Source organism: Equus przewalskii, chromosome 18 (assembly GCF_037783145.1).
Source record: "Equus przewalskii isolate Varuska chromosome 18, EquPr2, whole genome shotgun sequence".
In the NCBI taxonomy this organism is placed as follows: domain Eukaryota; kingdom Metazoa; phylum Chordata; class Mammalia; order Perissodactyla; family Equidae; genus Equus; species Equus przewalskii.
The window spans coordinates 34,642,530-34,659,774 of record NC_091848.1 but is presented as its reverse complement, the minus strand read 5'-3'; the positions used below and the strand labels follow the sequence as shown (position 1 = coordinate 34,659,774).

Below are 17,245 nucleotides of genomic sequence, written 5' to 3'. Positions count from 1 at the left end.
TAATAATGACCCTATCTCATAGAGTTATGATGAGGATTAGGTATGTTAATTCTTATAAGGTACTTGGAACAGTGCCTGGTTTATTCTAACCACCCATTTTAGCTATAAATATTATTATTTGACCTAACAATTGCTCTTTTAGGATTCTCTCTTATAGTATTACTGAGCATATGCACAACAATAAGTACAAAGATTTTTCTCTCCAACATTCTGAAGAAAAATTAAAAAGTTCTTAAATTTAATGTCCAGCACTATGGGAATGGTTGAGTGTTAGGATATTTTAATATTCTGTAATGTATAATTATAATAATGAAAGAGAACAATGTACTAATATGGAAAGATCTCTAAAAATAAGTTATTTTAAAAAACAGTCTACAAAATATCCTAATTAGGTAAGGTAGACCAAGCAGTTCATTAATCTTATATATATGTATGTAAATGTGTAACAACAAGTCTGAGGCTTACAAACCTAAATGTTAACACTAGTTACATATGTAGTAGAATGAATTTTAACAGTAGAATGGAGGAAGAAACTCTAGATTCTCATCCTGACTTTCCCACTAAATTAACGCTGTCTGCTCAGCTGGGTCTTCTGCTCCTCGGTTGCACAGTGAGGTGGTTGGAGCAGAGTGATGCTGGTGACCACCTCGTAGGTACAGTTGGAGTTAAATGTGTTCTTTTTCTCTGCTGTCTGCTAAGTTAGATGCTTTGTAATTCTAGTTTCTGTTTATTTTCTTCAAAAGTAGTTACCTCTTGCTGGCCTTTGCCTGATTCATAGCTTTTAGTTTTGGTGTCCACCTTTGGTCAACTTTTTCTTTTAGATCTTTTTCAACTGTATTACAATTTTTTTTTTTTTTTTAGATTTTATTTTTTTCCTTTTTCTCCCCAAAGCCCCCCAGTACATAGTTGTATATTCTTGGTTGTGAGTCCTTCTAGTTGTGGCATGTGGGACGCTGCCTTAGCGTGGTTTGATGAGCAGTGCCATGTCCGCGCCCAGGATTCGAACCAACGAAACACTGGGCCTCCTGCGGCAGAGCGCACGAACTTAACCACTCGGCCACAGGGCCAGCCTCCTTGTATTACAATTTTTAGGATAGAATTAATTATTCAGAAGAAAAAACATCCTGATAATTTACTGTCTGCTTGTGGGAAGTGAAAATAAACCAGTGAGAGTATGTAACATCATCAAAACGTATGTAAACACATTCTGGTTCTGCTGTATTAATACAGTCTTAAGAAACAAGAGACTGAATAGTCAAATGTAATTAATTAAGTCATACAAAGTGAGCTCTTAGATAAAACCATCTATGGACACCATTAACTCTAGGTGTTTTGTTTTACAGCTGACTTTGGTTTCTGCGCCCAGATCACCCCTGAGCAGAGCAAGCGAAGTACCATGGTTGGAACGCCATACTGGATGGCACCAGAGGTGGTCACACGGAAGGCTTATGGCCCTAAAGTGGACATATGGTCTCTGGGTATCATGGCTATTGAGATGGTGGAAGGAGAGCCTCCTTACCTCAACGAAAATCCCTTGAGGGTAAGACCAATTAGACACAAGCCTTATTTTAAGAAAAATACTTTCATTTAAAACATTTAGAACCTGCTTATGCCAGGCACTGGCCAAGAATTTAGGATACAAAGTTGATAAAACCTAATCTCTGCCCTCACTCTGCATCTAAAATCATTTGCTTCTGGGTTGTTCAGTTAAGTGTGTTAGGTAAAGAGTCTATAGATCTTCAGTAAGATATATGGTTTCTAATCGTGTGCCTAAGTAAGAATTTGCTCACTTTTCTACAGAGTGAAGAGTCCCTAGATATACCCTTCAGGTTATCAACTTGAACCTTGGCCTCTGTACCCCCAGGTACAGAGAAGGCTAAAACAAGATCACATCTGTGAGAAAGCTGTATAGATAACAGTGTTAAAGCCCAGATTCACTCAAAAGACAGGGTCCTGAGATACAGAGGAGGTCAGTAGACTTTGAACCATTAAATACGCCCTTAGTTGAGGTGGAGAGTTTGGGGTCTGTACTTTCTGTCTGTCTTTTTTTTTTTTTTTTTTTTTTACTGAGGAAGGTTGGCCCTGAGCTAACACCTGTTGCCCATCTTTCTCTATTTTATACGTGGATTTCTGCCCCAGCATGGCTTGATGAGTGGTCTAGGTCCACACCCAGAATCCAAACCCATGAACCCAGGCCTCTGAAGCAGAGTGCATGAACTTAACCACTACGCCACTGGGCCAGCCCCTGTCTGTCTGTCTCTTGTTGTTTTGTTTTTTGTTCATTTATTCTCTTAAACTTCTACTTTTAAGTTACCATAGATAGCTCAATATCATTAGTTATTAAGGAAATGCAAATTAAAACCCCAACAAGATACCACTTCACACCTATAAGAATGGCTATAGTCAAAAAGATGGACAATGGTAAGTGCTGATGGGAATGTGGAGGAATTGGAACCCTCATACATGTGGAAATGTAAAGTGGCGCAGCACTTCGGAAAACAATTTGACAGTTTCTAAAAGTTAACATTGTGTTACCCTATAACCTAGCAATTCCACTGCTAGGTATTTACCCAAAAGAATTAAAAGCATACATCCACACAAAAACTTGTGCACGGATGTTCACAGTAGCCTTATTCGTAATAGCCAACAGTGGAAACAACCCAAATGTCTGTCACTTGATGAATAAGTGAATAAAAGTGGTACATCTGTACCATGGAGTATTATTTAGCCATAATAAAGGAATGAAGTACAGATTCATATAACGTTGAACCTTGAAAACATGCTGAGTCAGACACACAAGATCACATATTGTATGATTCTATTTAGGGTCAGTTCTGTTGTTCATGGTAGTTAGGTTCTGTAAAGCCACATACACTGAATTAATACTGAATCATTGCTTCTAGAGGAAATATAGGGTTAGATTCCTGCAAGCCTGTGTCAACTGACCAGTACATAACCTTGCTTTATGTGTGTTTGTTTAGAGACTATTTAATATATATTGTTGATTCAGTGTTATTGAACTCACAGCCAGCAGCACTATAACTCATGCCTTTTGAAAGAAGCTTATCACACACGTGTATTTTCTCCATAAGGCACATCACTGCCTTCTTGCACTTAGGAACACTAGACAACACTTCAGCGCTCTGCTTTTCACCTCTCGGCACATATCCACAAACGACCACAAAAGCTCTGAGAGTACTGATTTGGGGGTTACAAATTTTAGCGAGTAGGCGAAGTTGCAAAAATGGAATCTGCAAATAATGAAGATCGACTGCATATGAAATCTCTAGAACAGGTAAATACATGGAGACAGAAGATTAAGGGTTTCCAGGTACTGAGGAGAGGAGGGCATGGGGAATAACTAATAATGTACATTGGCGTTCTTTTGGAGGGATAAGAATGCTCTGGACTTAGTGATGATGGTTGTATAACCTGTGAATATACTAAAAACACTGAATTGTGCACTTTAAAAGGATGATTTTTATACTATATGAATTATATCTCAAGCAGTTATTTGAAAGAAAGTTTTAAAATTACCATATTTGACTGCATATAACCATATTTGACTATTGTCAGAAATTTTTTAAAATTTTTATTCAAAATAGCTTGGACATGCTATAAAATGGGCTAGAGAATGCCAAGGTAGTGAGTATGTGCAGGAGATGCTCTGTCTGCATGGCATTGGATTTTCCTGATGCTCTTCATCCCCTTGCAAAGATTCCAGTTTAAGTGAGCAATTAAAGTACTTGTATAGTGATGATTAATTTTAGAACACTGTTCAGAATAATTTTTAAAACCCTCTAGTTTCATTCATTTGTTCATCAAACATTGATTTGAGTACCTGCTCTGTGTGAGGCACTGTTCAAGGTGCTGTCTAAAAGAACCAACCAGAATTCCTGCCCTCATAGAAGGAGGAGAGAGACAGTAAACAAAATAAATAAGAATAATATGTAACATATTAAATGATGGACTCTGAGTGCTGAGACTGGTTGGGAGGGAGTCAAGAGTGTTCCATTTCAAGAGAGCTTGGGAGAGGCTTCACTGAGGTGACTTGTGAACACAGGAGGTAAGAAAGTGATACTAGGTTACCTAAGGGAAGAATATTTCTCGGAAAGAACAGCACATGCAGAGACCCTCCAGCGGGAGCATTGCTGATACATTCAAAGATCGTTAAGGCTAGCATGTAGTGAGCACACAGCTGGAGAAAACAGGTAGATCAGTGAAGAAATGAGGCCCAACTGTCGTGCCTTATTAGGCCTTTGTAAGGATTCTGGCTTCTACACAGGTAAGATGAGGAAACTATTGCAGAGTTTGAACAGAGAAGCAAAATGGTCTTGCATTTCAGCAGATCACTCTGGCTGCTTTGTTGAGAAGAGATTCTTGAGGGAGGCAAAGGCAGAGGCAGGAAGTCCAGTTAGGAGGCTGGTGCGATAATCCAGGCCAGAAATGATAGTAGCTTAGACCAGGATGGTATCGGTGAGGTGGGAAAAAGGAGTTGGATTCTGGATATATTTTGAAAGGATATATTTTGAGAGAGGGAGAGGTGACTCCAAGAGTTTGGCCTAAGTAGCTAGAATGATGAAATTGAAGTTTGTCTTAACTGAAATGGGGAAGACTGCAGGTGGAGTAGGGTGGCAGGTGGGAGATCAGGAGATAACATTTTAACATGTTTTAGACATGTTAAGTTTGCAGTGCCTGTTAAGACATCAAAGTGGATATGTGGAATAGGCTGTTGGGTATGCAAGTCTGGGATCCAGACTAGAGATATAAATTGAGACTTGTAAACTATAGACATTACTTAAAGTTATGAGACTAGACAAAATCACCAGGTTAAGTGGGCATGGACAGACAAGAGAAGAGATTCAGCTTGCTCCCTGAGGCAGTCCATAGCTGAGAGTTGGTGTGGCAGACCAGGAAAATAGACTGAAAAAGAAGGGCCAGAGAGGTAGATAAAACCAAATAAACACATGCCCTGGAATGTACATGCCAAAAGTGAGGGAGAGATCAGCTTGTCAGAAATTACAGTTATGTCACTAAGATATGAGGACTGAGACTTGATCGCTGGAGTTGGCAATGTGGAGGAAATTGGTGAAAACTTGACAAGCGGGAACTTCTGCTTCCTGTCAAGATGGAATAACAGGGACTAGATTAACCCTCCTTGCCTGAAATAACAAAAAAAAGGGGGTCAGCCCTGTGGCCAAGTGGTTAAGTTTGCACGCTCTGCTTGGCAGCCCAGGATTTTGCCAGTGTGGATCCTGGGCGTGGACATGGCACCACTCATCAGGCCATGCTGAGGCGGCGTCCCACATAGCACAACCGGAAGGACCCACAACTACAGTGTACAGCTGTGTACTGGGAGGCTTCCAGGAGAAGAAGGGGGAAAAAGAAGATTGGCAACAGATAGATATTAACTCAGGTGCCAATCTTGAAAAAACGAAAAACCCCACACTTGGGCCGGCCCTGTGGCCGAGTGGTTAAGTCCTCCTGCTCCGCTTTGGCGGCAAAGGTTTCACCAGTTCACATCCTGGGCATGGACATGGCACCACTCATCAGGCCATGCTGAGACGGTGTCCCACATGCCACAACTAGAAGGACCCACAACTAAAATATGCAACTATATCCTGGGGGAATTGGGGGAGAAAAAGCAGAAAAAGAAAAAAAACCCACACTAAAGCATATGAAACCAGAGTTTATGGTTTTCAAGACACTAGACATGAAACAATGAAGAACTGTGATCTCAGAGGCCAAAAAGGCATGAAGTGAGCCCTGTGATTGCCCCAACTTAATGTTTTGAGAGTTTCCCGGACATGTACAGGGAGGGAGAACCCAGATGGGGCACAATAGACTCCTTGAGTTGAGGAGATGGAGTTGAGAATGTGGGGAGACCAAGGCAGCTGGAGTTCACAAGACAGAGTACGGGAGAGGAGAAAGCTTCTCAGAGAAGGCTCTGGAGATCTACAGAGAGTCCCCTTTGAGCATTTAACAGAGATTGGCGCACCTGTGTGAGGAATCTACCCAAGGCTGAGGATGTAACCATCTGATAAGATTGCAGAGAACAGTGCCTGGTGCTCACACAGGCTGGGAACAGTGCCTGCTTCTGTCAGCCACAGTGGAAAACCTTGTAATTCTCAGGATATTGAATAGAAGGCTCAAGAGAGTCTTGCCTCAGTGATGGGAAATAATTACCCCTAGACCGCATGCTGCTGTGGTCCCACCTAGCAGATCTTAAAACAAGACCCAACAGGTCATGTTCCCAAATAACTGTGTCCCAGAACAAAGCTCAAGAATATTTATAGGAATACAGATATTTCTAGCACCCAACAAGCACCCAAATATCCTGTCGAAGTTTACCGGGCAGGCTAAAGAGCAGGAAAACACAACCCATAATGAGGAGGAAAATCAATCAATTGAAACTCACCCAGAACTGATACAGGTAAAGAATTAGCACACAGGGTCATTAAAAGAGTTTTTATGACTTCATTCCAGAGGTTAAAAGAGTTAAGTAGAGATATTTGGAAAGTATATATATTTTTAAAAACCCAAATTAAATTTATAGATAGAAGCTATAGTGTTTAAGATTAGATTAGTGGCAGGTTATACATTGCAGAAAAAACAATTAATGATTTAATAATCATAGACACAGTAACAGAAACTATCAAAAATGAAACATAGGGACTAAAATGAGTTTTTTGAAAAATGTAATAGCGTCAGTGAACTGTGAGACAACTTCAAATGTTCTAATATATGTGTAACCAAGTTTTGAAAGAAAAAATCAGTCAACTGAGAATTCTGCAGCCAACAAATTTCTTTTAAAAACTAAGGTGAAATAAAGATTTCTCAAACATACAGAAGTTGACGGTATTTATCACTAGCGAATCTACACTACAGGAAATGGTAACGTAAGTCTTTCAAGCAGAAAGAAAGTAATAGGGCTCCACACGAAAGGAAGAGCATGAGAAATAGAAACTATTGGGTAAATATACCAGATTTTTAAAAATATAAATATCTTTAAATGATAAAAGTTTAAATAAAAATAATAGCAATGGAGGGAGGAAAAGAACTTATATATAAGTAAAATGACAACAAAAGCCTAGGGCTGAGGGAGAGAACTGTGAGATTCTTATACACTCTGTGAAGTGATATAATATTATGATGATTGTGAAAATTGAAAGATGTATGCTATAAAACCCTTAAGGAAACACTAAATCATGAAAGAAGGAGTTTTACCTAATAAAACTCAACTAAGGAGATAAAATGGAATCGTAGATAATGCTGAGTTAAAGAAAAAAGCCCACACTGATGGGGGGGTATGTCAAAGGGGCACAGAGGCCAACTGAAAGAGCGCCAGTGGCTAAAGATGCAACAATTTGAACAAAATAAAGTAGTATGGAATTATATCCCAAAGTGTAAAATAATATTTATGAGTCTGTAATTAGACAAGTAAATGATTGAATAAATAAATAGGGCAGAAGAGACAAATCTCCCATGCAGAATAATTCCAGATAATTTATTTCCTTTTTCCACCCTAAAGGAGATGGAGCGTTAACTTCTCACTCCTTGAGAACATAGTGACTTCCTTCCAAAGAGCATGGTGTGGAAAGGGGGGGAAGAGTACCTTTACAGTGGAGTAACCTGGCAAACACTGCTTCCGCCAGGTGATAAGGGCAACATCAGTAGTGATAAATCATCTACCCTTGGTAGGATGTGATGAAAATGGCACTCTGACTCTGATCTTGCTCCCTAAAACCCATAATCTCAGTCTAATCATGAGAAAAACATCAGACAGACTGCAACAGAGGGGCATCCTACAGTGTAACACCTGACTAGTGCTCCTCTAAACTGTTACAGTCATCTAAAGGAAAGGAAGTCTGAGAAATTGTCATAGGCAAGAGGAGCCTAAGGAGACATGACAACTAAATGTGATGTCTAGTATCCTGAGACAGAAAGAGGAGAGTGGGAGAGCGAGTGAAATAGGGGAATCCAGTAGGAGTGCTGCAGACGACGGGCTCATGTGAGGTTAGTGATGCCAGTCACCAGGGATTTAGCTGCTTTTTCCACCGTCCTTAGCTGCATAGGTACAGGCAAGGAGTAGGCAGAGTTTTAACCCCATCTAGTCAAGTGAATGCTGTGAAGTGTGAGGGGGTCAAAGAAGTGATTATGTGAAAGGAATGATGGACACTGGAAGATCAATGGGATTTATTTGGGTCCAGGATAGTCAAAGGATTGCTGGCATTGGGGTACTAGGAGTGAAAAACATAGGAGGTGTGGAGAGCAGCTGAGATTTAAGAGTTGCTCTTATTGGTACTGATAAGATGTAGGACATGACCATGGGTGTGTGTGGCTGAGGAAGCCTAAGGGACAAGAACATCAGAGAAGAGGAGGTCAAGGAACGTTAACAGGCACCTTTGTAGCTATTGAAATCACTGTGAATTATGAGTATGTTAGAGATGATAACAGTGTTTGGTAGATGTTTGAGACAAGGAAAGGTCAATATGAGTTTGAAAGCCCAGGAGTTATAGAGAAGGAGATCTCAAAGTAGCAATGACGAGCTGAAAGGACACTCCATCTTCGGGCCCAGCGATACAAAGGTAGGGGAGAGAAAAAGCTACCTCTAGAGAGCGCTGCTGGTGAGGCCCATGAGAATCCTCTTGGGAGAGTCAGGCCTCAGTAGATAAGGAGAATATTTGAGATGGGGAGGGGAAACCATGTATGAAAAAACTAAGTCCAGAGAGGGTAATGTACAGAGCCACACGGGCATCAGAATGGAGAAGCTGAGGGAATGGCTGCTTAGAATCACTAACATAATAGAATGAGTGTAATAAGATGTATCCCAAAGCAGGGGAAAGACTGCTAAGTGTTTGGAGAGGAGTACTTGACAAGAGTGCTTGTTTTTGTGGGCTTCCCTCTTAATCCCTTCTGGCGGAAGTGTGGAGGCTCAGAACAATCTTATGATCTTAACTTGAAATTAATTGCCATCTCAGAGATAATTTTTTTAGGATGGAATTTTTAAATGAAAATTTGAGGAGAAATGTCATGTATAGAGAAGTGAACTTAGGTGACAAGGAAATGGGCACACTCATATCCTGATGTTTTGAGTGCCAATTGATATCCTTTTTTGATGGCATTTTGGCAATACAGCAGAAACTTCTAATAATTCAGTATAAAATCTAGACCTTGGGTTTGGTAATTTTTAGAAACAACATCAAAAGCATTAAAGTTAGAATCTTTTCTGAGAAAAATACAATTAAGAAAATGAAAAGACAAGTCACAGAGAAAATATTTGCAAAACACCTATATGATAAAGGAATGTTACCCAACATCCAAAGAACTCTTAAAACTCAACAATAAGAAAACAAACAACCTAATTTAAAAATGGGCACAAGATCTGAACAGGCAACTCAGCAAAGAAGATACACAGATGGCAAATAAGCATATAAAAAGATGTTCAACATCATGTCATTAGGGAATTGCTCAATTAAAACAACGAGGTACCTCTACACACCTGTTAGAATGGCCTAAAATCCAAAAAGCTGACAATACCAAGTGCCTGTGAGGATATGGAGCAACAGGAACTCTCATTCATTGCTGCTGGGAGTGCAAAATGGTACAGCCACTTTGGAAGACAGTTACAGATTGTGCCCACTGTTTACCCAAATGAATTGAAAACTTACATTCACACAAAAACCTATATACAAATGTTTATAGCATTTTTATTCATAATTGACCCAAATTGGAAGCAGCTAAGATGCTGTATAAAAAATATGAATGTAGGGGCTGGCCCCGTGGCCGTGCGGTTAAGTTCGTGCACTCCGCTGCAGGCGACCCAGTGTTTCGTTGGTTCGAATCCTGGGTGCGGACATGGCACTGCTCATCAAACCACGCTGAGGCGGCGTCCCACATGCCACAACTAGAAGGACCCACAACGAAGAATATACAACTATGTACTGGGGGGCTTTGGGGAGAAAAAGGAAAAAATAAAATCTTAAAAAAAAAAAATGAATGTATAAATAGACTGTGGTACATCCATACAATGCAATGTTATTCCATAACATTAAAAGGATAAAAAGAAATGAACTATCAAACTATAAAAAGACATGGAAGAATCTTTTTTTTTTTTTTAAAGATTTTATTTTTCCTTTTTCTCTCCAAAGCCCCCTGGTACATAGTTGTGCTGCCCACGAAATGAATACACGAACCCCGGTTGCTGTGCAGTAGTCTTCTCTCTATTCTATACTATACCCCGAGTAGCCGGGCTCTTTATTCTTATAGCCCCTAAACAAAGCCGGCCTTTTGCCAAAGCAGTGAGTCAGCGACCTAAACCTGCGCAAGCGTCCCACAATAATGACCTTTCCCCTACACATCTGTTCATAACAGGTTCCTTCATAATGTTTCAAACTCCCAAGGTCCCAGGCTTGCTCCTTTTGAGGAGCTGATAAAACATTCTTGTTTGCAAAACAGTGTTTTTCCTGGGGCCTTGTGAGTTCACCAGGCAGAACATTCTGTTTGCCGAAAAGTCCAGCCAGTCTTGTGGCTGCTTCGCGTGCAAGAACAACCACATTTCATGCCAGGTCTCCTTCATAGTTGTATATTTTTGGTCGTGGGTCCTTCTAGTTGTGGCATGCGGGATGCTGCCTCAGCATGGCTTGATGAGCAGTGCCATGTCCGTGTCCAGGATTCAAACCGGTGAAACCCTGGGCGGCCAAAGCAGAGCGCTCGGCCATGGGGCCGGCCCCAGTAGAATCTTAAATGCATATTGTTTAGTGAAAGAATCCAGTCCAGATACTATATAATTCCAAATAATGTGTGAAAAAGATCAGTGGTTGCCAGGCGTTTAGGGAGGTGGAGAAGATGAATAGGTGGAGCGAGGGGATTTTTAGGGCAGTAAAAGTATTTGTATGATACTGGAATGGTGGATACATGACAATGTGCATTTGTTAAAACCCATAGAACTATACGATACAAAGAGTGAACCCCAGTGTAAACTATAGACTTTTGTTTAATGACAGTGTATCAATATTGGTTCATCACTTGTAATAAACGTACCATACTAACGTAAGGTATTAATAATAGGGGAATCTGTGGGAGGGAGTTATATGGAAACTTTCTGTACTATCTGCTCAATTTTCTGTAAATCCAAAACTTCTGAAAAATAAAGTGTTTTAATTTCCATTTCTAGGAATTTAAAGAAAATAATCAGCGAACTACATAAAGAATACAAGAATTTTCCAAAGGGGATTAACTAAATTATGAAACATCCATATAATAAGGCACCATTCAATTCAGCCACTAAAATAATTTTGCAGATCTAATCTTTTATTAGGCCAGGATATAGATGGGTTTGTTTTTTTTTTTAAAGATTTTAGTTTTCCTTTTTCTCCCCAAAGCTCCCCAGTACATAGTTGTGTATTTTAAGTTGTGGATCCTTCTAGTTGTGGCATGTGGGATGCCGCCTCAGCATGGCTTAGATGAGTGGTGCCATGGCCGCGCCCGGGATTCAAACTGGCGAAACCCTGGGCTGCCGAAGCAGAGTGTGCGAACTTAACCACTGAGCCACACAGCCAGCCTCTGTTTGTTTTTGTTTTTGTTTTTAAGACTTTATTTTTTAGAGCAGTTTTAGGTTCACAGCAAAATTGAGAGGAAGGTGCAGAGATTTCCCATATACCCCCTTCCCCCACACATGCATAGCCTCTCGCATTATCAACATCCCTCGCCAGAAGGTACATTTCTTAACAATCAGTGAACTACATTGATGTATCATGGTCACCCAGAGTCCAGAGTTTACATTAGAGTTTACTCTTGGTGCTGTACATTCTGCAGGTTTGAACAAATGTATAGCGAATAACATGTGTCCATCATTACAGTATCATGCAAGTATTTTCACTGTCCTAAAAATCCTCTGTGCTCCACCTCTTCATCTATAGCTATATAGATGCAGCTAGTTTTGTAAAGAAGGTTTCAACAAATCCCATTGTTTTGAAATGTGGTGTGACTTGAAAAAAGGTTAAGAAAGGTAAAAGGGATATTATATGTTGATGGTAGAATTGTCATTTTTCTTTACACCTTTATGTATTATAGTTCTTTTACCAATATGTATTGCATTTATAATCCAAAAAAAAGATGAAGCTAATTTTTGAAAAAGAAATTAGGGCAATGTAACATCTAAAAATAAAGGAGAAATTTCTAATCCAAACGGGTAGAAACACTGATAACCTCACTTTAGTATTTATGGTGATTGTCTGTAAAGAAGTTAAAGATCCAACACAGAAATCGAAATATAATGATATACACCTGAAATCTATATAACGTTATAAACCAGTGTTACCTCAATAAAATAAATAAGTAAATAAGAAGTTAAACATCCCTACACTTTATGGAGCGCTCTCCCACTTTGTTGAGCTACCTTCAGTATGTCACAGATGTTCTTCTGCTTTTAGGCATTGTATCTGATAGCAACTAATGGAACCCCAGAACTTCAGAATCCAGAGAAGCTTTCTCCAATATTTCGGGATTTCTTAAATCGATGTTTGGAGATGGATGTGGAGAAAAGAGGTTCAGCCAAAGAATTGTTACAGGTAAATTTAGAAATTATACTATTTTGAGAAAAAGTTGACTTTTTTGAGTAACCAACAGAAAGTTGGTTATGTAGGGTTAATAAATACAATTCACTATTCATTCATCACTATCAGCAGGTCAGCTGCTGAAGTTTAGGATTTCATCTGCTGGAAATAAACTACCCATAATATTATAATAAGTATATGAGTTTTTGTACATTATAAATTCTCAGACCAATTCATTGCTGGCATGGATACCTTGGTCATTTAACTGAGATTTTATAATATTTGAAAAACTAAAAAGACTATGCTTTCAACTGTAAAAGTGATAGATTGATTATGTTGATTTTGTATAGATATTTAAATATGTTTTTATTAAATAAATTATCCATAAAGTAGTCTTTGGGGCCTAGTTGAAAGGAAATGTTGAGCTTCTAGACTGGTAACGTTCGTGCATTTGTTTTTCCCCCTCTTTCTGACAGCATCCCTTCCTGAAACTGGCCAAACCATTGTCTAGCTTGACGCCGCTGATCATGGCAGCCAAAGAAGCGATGAAGAGTAACCGTTAGCATCACTGCCGTGGCCTCATGTTTTTTCCATTTTCTAAAAGAAGTCTTTTAATATATGAAAATTATTACTCTTTCGGGGTTTAAAGAAATGGTCTGCATAACATGGAGGAAAAAAGCAAGCTATTACTTCCTGAAGACAACCAAGAGAAAATTCTAAAACAGAATGACAACTTTCTATTGAATCCCTTCTGTAGGGTCCAAGAGGAATTGTAGACTGAATCACGAGCCTTACTTCTTTCAGCAGACAGCCCAGCAGGGCCATTTATCATGCTTGAGATTTGCATTTTATTTTGCTGATTTCATTGTAGTAGATCCCATTCATTGTCCCTTCTGGAGTATTTTCAGTACTTGAATGCAGATTTGAGTTTTTCAGAGTATTTGTTTCATCTGCTACTCTTCTTTTCTCTCTCCTTCATAGCTTTCTTTTTCCTTGACCTTGCTCTTTTGAGTTGCTTTGAGAAATTTTTCTTATGCCTAAATTCGGGGCAAATGTGAGAGAAATTATGTGGCTCCTTAAATTGGCAAAGGAGCTCAATATGGTTTAACTTTGTATAGAAGTTAGGACCAGCTGTTGTTACATGTAATAGTTCAGAATTTGAACTTAAAGGAAGGGAAGAAAAGTATGTGATTTTTACCTTTTTTAACAAATGTGAAAGAGTCAGTTTTAGAAATTTCATGGTAGTGAGTTGGTTGCCATTTGTTACATGTATAAAGAGAGAAGACTAATGATCTATATTTATGACTAAATCATTGAGACAGAAAAAGAATCCCATTGACTCTACATCCTTAGAATTTCATTTTCCTTTCTGACTGTTTCCTCTTCAGATTTGGCTTCAGGAACCGAAGTGGTTTGTCCTTGTTCCAACTTGGGCTGGGGCCACTACTTTCTCCTTCCCCATTTTCTCCCTTGATTTTGGAAATAAGTTTCTGTATATGTTGTAATTTTAGTTAGTTTGTTTGTTTTTTAATTAACTCTCACCCGGCTCCTCCCCTCCCCCCATGGTAAATAATGTAATAACCATTGAATTTTCAGAATTTAAAAGTTAACTTTTTTCCCCATTTAAAGGAGAGAAATATTTGGAGCTAGCAGAGACAGAGTGGCCGACTTGAACCTTGGTGAGCTGTAAAATAATTAGATGAGATTATATTCATGAAAGAGAAATGTCAGTTACATCGAGATGCAGCTTCTGACCAGTAAAATGTAGAGATTTGTTATAAACATTGTTCCCAACCCATTACCAACATTATACTGTCTGTGAGTACTTAAATGACAAAGTCCTTGATAAATTCATGGATTATTTGAGATGTTTTTCAAATAAATAAATAATATGTAAAAAAAAACTGGAGGAAGGAAGAAAAGTGAAATGTGCTTGTTGATAGCAATACTTTTTTTATTTTAAAGATTTAAAAAAGGTCTGTGACCTGTAGCATTAATTATTAGAGTCCTTTTCTCCTCCCTTTCCATCCCCTTCTCTTCTTTCTCTCTTCTTCTCTCCTTATTTTTTTTTTTGTTTTGCCTCTGGAGGTAGTATGGTCCCTTCTGACATACCAAAAGCCACATAAAGGAGAAGATTCTGTGGTTTGGTTCCGGCATTTTGTTCCCACCGTTTGCTCCTAATTAACTTCACATCTACTCACCATCCTGCAATAGTACAAAGCATGAATAAAAATAATTTTGATGTTTTGTAGTACATTAGGGGAACTAATAGAGTTTTATTTCCTATCATTCCCATCACATCTGTGTTAAGATACAGGTATAAGGATAGAAATGGCTGTTTATTGATAATGCAGGAAGGTTTTTACAAAAAGGAGTAAAATAATTAATGAAACTTACATCTAGAGCACTTAATGATCTCTGTTTTCAATTTGATTCTTGATTTCATTTTTCTCTGGATTATATTGGCCTTCTACAGCCATTACTAAATTACAGAAACAAGCTTGTTTATTTCTGGTGGAAAGCTACAGTGTCTCTTGAGTTCCAGATTTGAACATTGTAAATAGTTTTCTGGATGGATTATGATAAAGAAGATGCTATCGATGAAATAGAAAGCCAACTAGATGCCAAGACTGTGATCGTCATAACCACTCTCGAAGGCACTTCCATACATGAGTCATAAAGACCATATTCACTGAATACAGTGCCAATGCCCCATTTTTATGCCTGTGACTCAAAGAGATCTTTTCAGTTTATAGAAGCAGTTTGGGATTTGTATTTACAACTTCTTTGATGGTTACCTGCACGTCCATTGCTGGCAACGGACTTTGTCATTGAAACCTGACTCCTAGGTTAAGGGAGCTACACTGTGGTTTATTCTTTACTTACTTGGATAAACTAACTTGTAATAGAAATATACTTTGGTTAATTCTGAAATGTGTCATTTTTAAATAATCTTAAATAATCTTAAAAGCAATACGGAATTGTGATTTATTAGTTAATTTTAAATTAAAATGTTCAGATCTTGTTGAAAGAAAAATTATATCTGAATCAAGATTCATGTTTTGTTAATAGCTGCTTTTTGTAATCACCCTCTTTGTCATCACTTTAGAATGAAAATTCCCATTTAAATCTAAAAGTTACCTTAGTAGTCCTCTTGTGTTCTAGGACAATATTGCTATAGTACTTATTTATTATATTTCAGACTCTCTGACGGTCTTAAAGTTTTCTCCTCCTCTTGTTCCTTTTGCTGCTTTTAGGTACAGTTAAAACTGGGAAACTGAAAATAATGAATATTTTATCCTACCTAGAGTAGTAAACGAGTAGTGTGAGTGTGATGGCATAAGAAACCAAGGCTAACACAACTCCATCTCCCTGTGTTGAGTGCCTGGCACATAGTATCAACTCTCTTCCCTTCAACATATAAATATTAAGCTGCTTAAAATGTATCTAGTTACCACCAGTCCTAAACGAACCTGTGCCTTTAATAAGCAATTTAAAACTACCTATGAGTATTTCTTTGTAGGGCTCACATAAATACATGTTTGTTTATATATACTGTATTCTAGCCAGAAGAAGTTTAGATCCGATCAGGCAGTAGCTATAGTTAGAAAAAGTGGATGCTTGAAGAATTTGCATCAGTTTTTTAATCTAAAAGTTTTAAGATATACTGAGATCCATATCCGGTGAAATAAATCATATAGATTATAGCTAAAATCTAGATTAATGCTCGTGTTTTTATAATGGAATTTCATAGTAATATACAAAGCAGATCACCTTCCTTGTTTCCACTGCTCCCACAAAAGAGACTTAAACAATTAAAATCAGTTTTCCACAGTGCACGTATATGTGTGTGTATAAGAAAGGAAAAATATATGCACACACACACACCTTTTTTTGGTCTCACTCGACAACACACTTATTGACCACTTTGGCAAAGACACTGTGGTGGACACTGTGGAAATTACAAAGGAGAAATCAAGCACTGGCCTGGCCTTGAGAGAACTGAAGTCTTTCTCATTCACCATTCTAGAATGTTGCCAAATGAGAGGGAGAAAGAAATGTATGATAATTCTGTCAAACAAATTTTCATTCTGTATTAAGAAAAGCAGAGGAATATATTTGAAATTGAACATCATGGGTAGAATGTGTTGCTTTTTTTTTTTTTTTTCCTGGTTAGATAGAAATGGAATTAAGTGAAAGTAACTTGTCTCTACTGTTTTGTCTTCAAATTTTATATTGACTTTTATTTTTAATTTAATCCCATTCAATTATTTAATTGTTACATTGACATTAACTGCTGTATTTGATGACCTTGTTCAATAATTTTGTTCTTTCAGGGCTAGAAATAAACTTTTTTTTATGTTCACTTCTCCCTTTCCTAAACTTTAATTCTTTCTTTAGGTCAGAGTCGCTTAAAAGAATAAGCATAATAGGTTTTCAAAGAGCATTCTAGTATTTTTAAGGGTAAATGTTTTTTGAACATGTCATGGCGCTATTTTGAATGCATTGCAAAGCTCCAAATTAGAAAGGTTTCCATAAATTTATGGCTAGTAAGCATGAGCCTCCCCTCTTTTAAACCATGTTAAGAATAAATTTCTTACAAATGTTCCGGCTTTGATCAGACCCAGGGAAACACTTTGATCTGTTTGAATGTTTCCAGTAACTTGGCCTGAAATTCTAGTGCTTTC

The 17,245-nt window shown here is 38.2% G+C and overlaps 1 protein-coding gene across 8 annotated transcripts in view; it reads left to right on the top strand.

The window, feature by feature from the left end:
• The window catches only part of PAK2 (p21 (RAC1) activated kinase 2), a 78,926-nt gene extending 62,003 nt beyond the window's left edge, over window positions 1-16,923 (top strand). For all 8 annotated transcript variants that reach the window (XM_008533782.2, XM_070583467.1, XM_070583468.1 and 5 more), the window contains 3 exons: window positions 1,344-1,540; window positions 12,435-12,572; window positions 13,034-16,923. In XM_008533782.2, the coding sequence (XP_008532004.1) occupies window positions 1,344-1,540; window positions 12,435-12,572; window positions 13,034-13,120 (422 nt within the window). In that variant the 3' untranslated portion in view covers window positions 13,121-16,923. The remainder of the gene's footprint in view (window positions 1-1,343; window positions 1,541-12,434; window positions 12,573-13,033) is intronic.
• The last annotated feature ends 322 nt before the right edge of the window (window positions 16,924-17,245 follow it).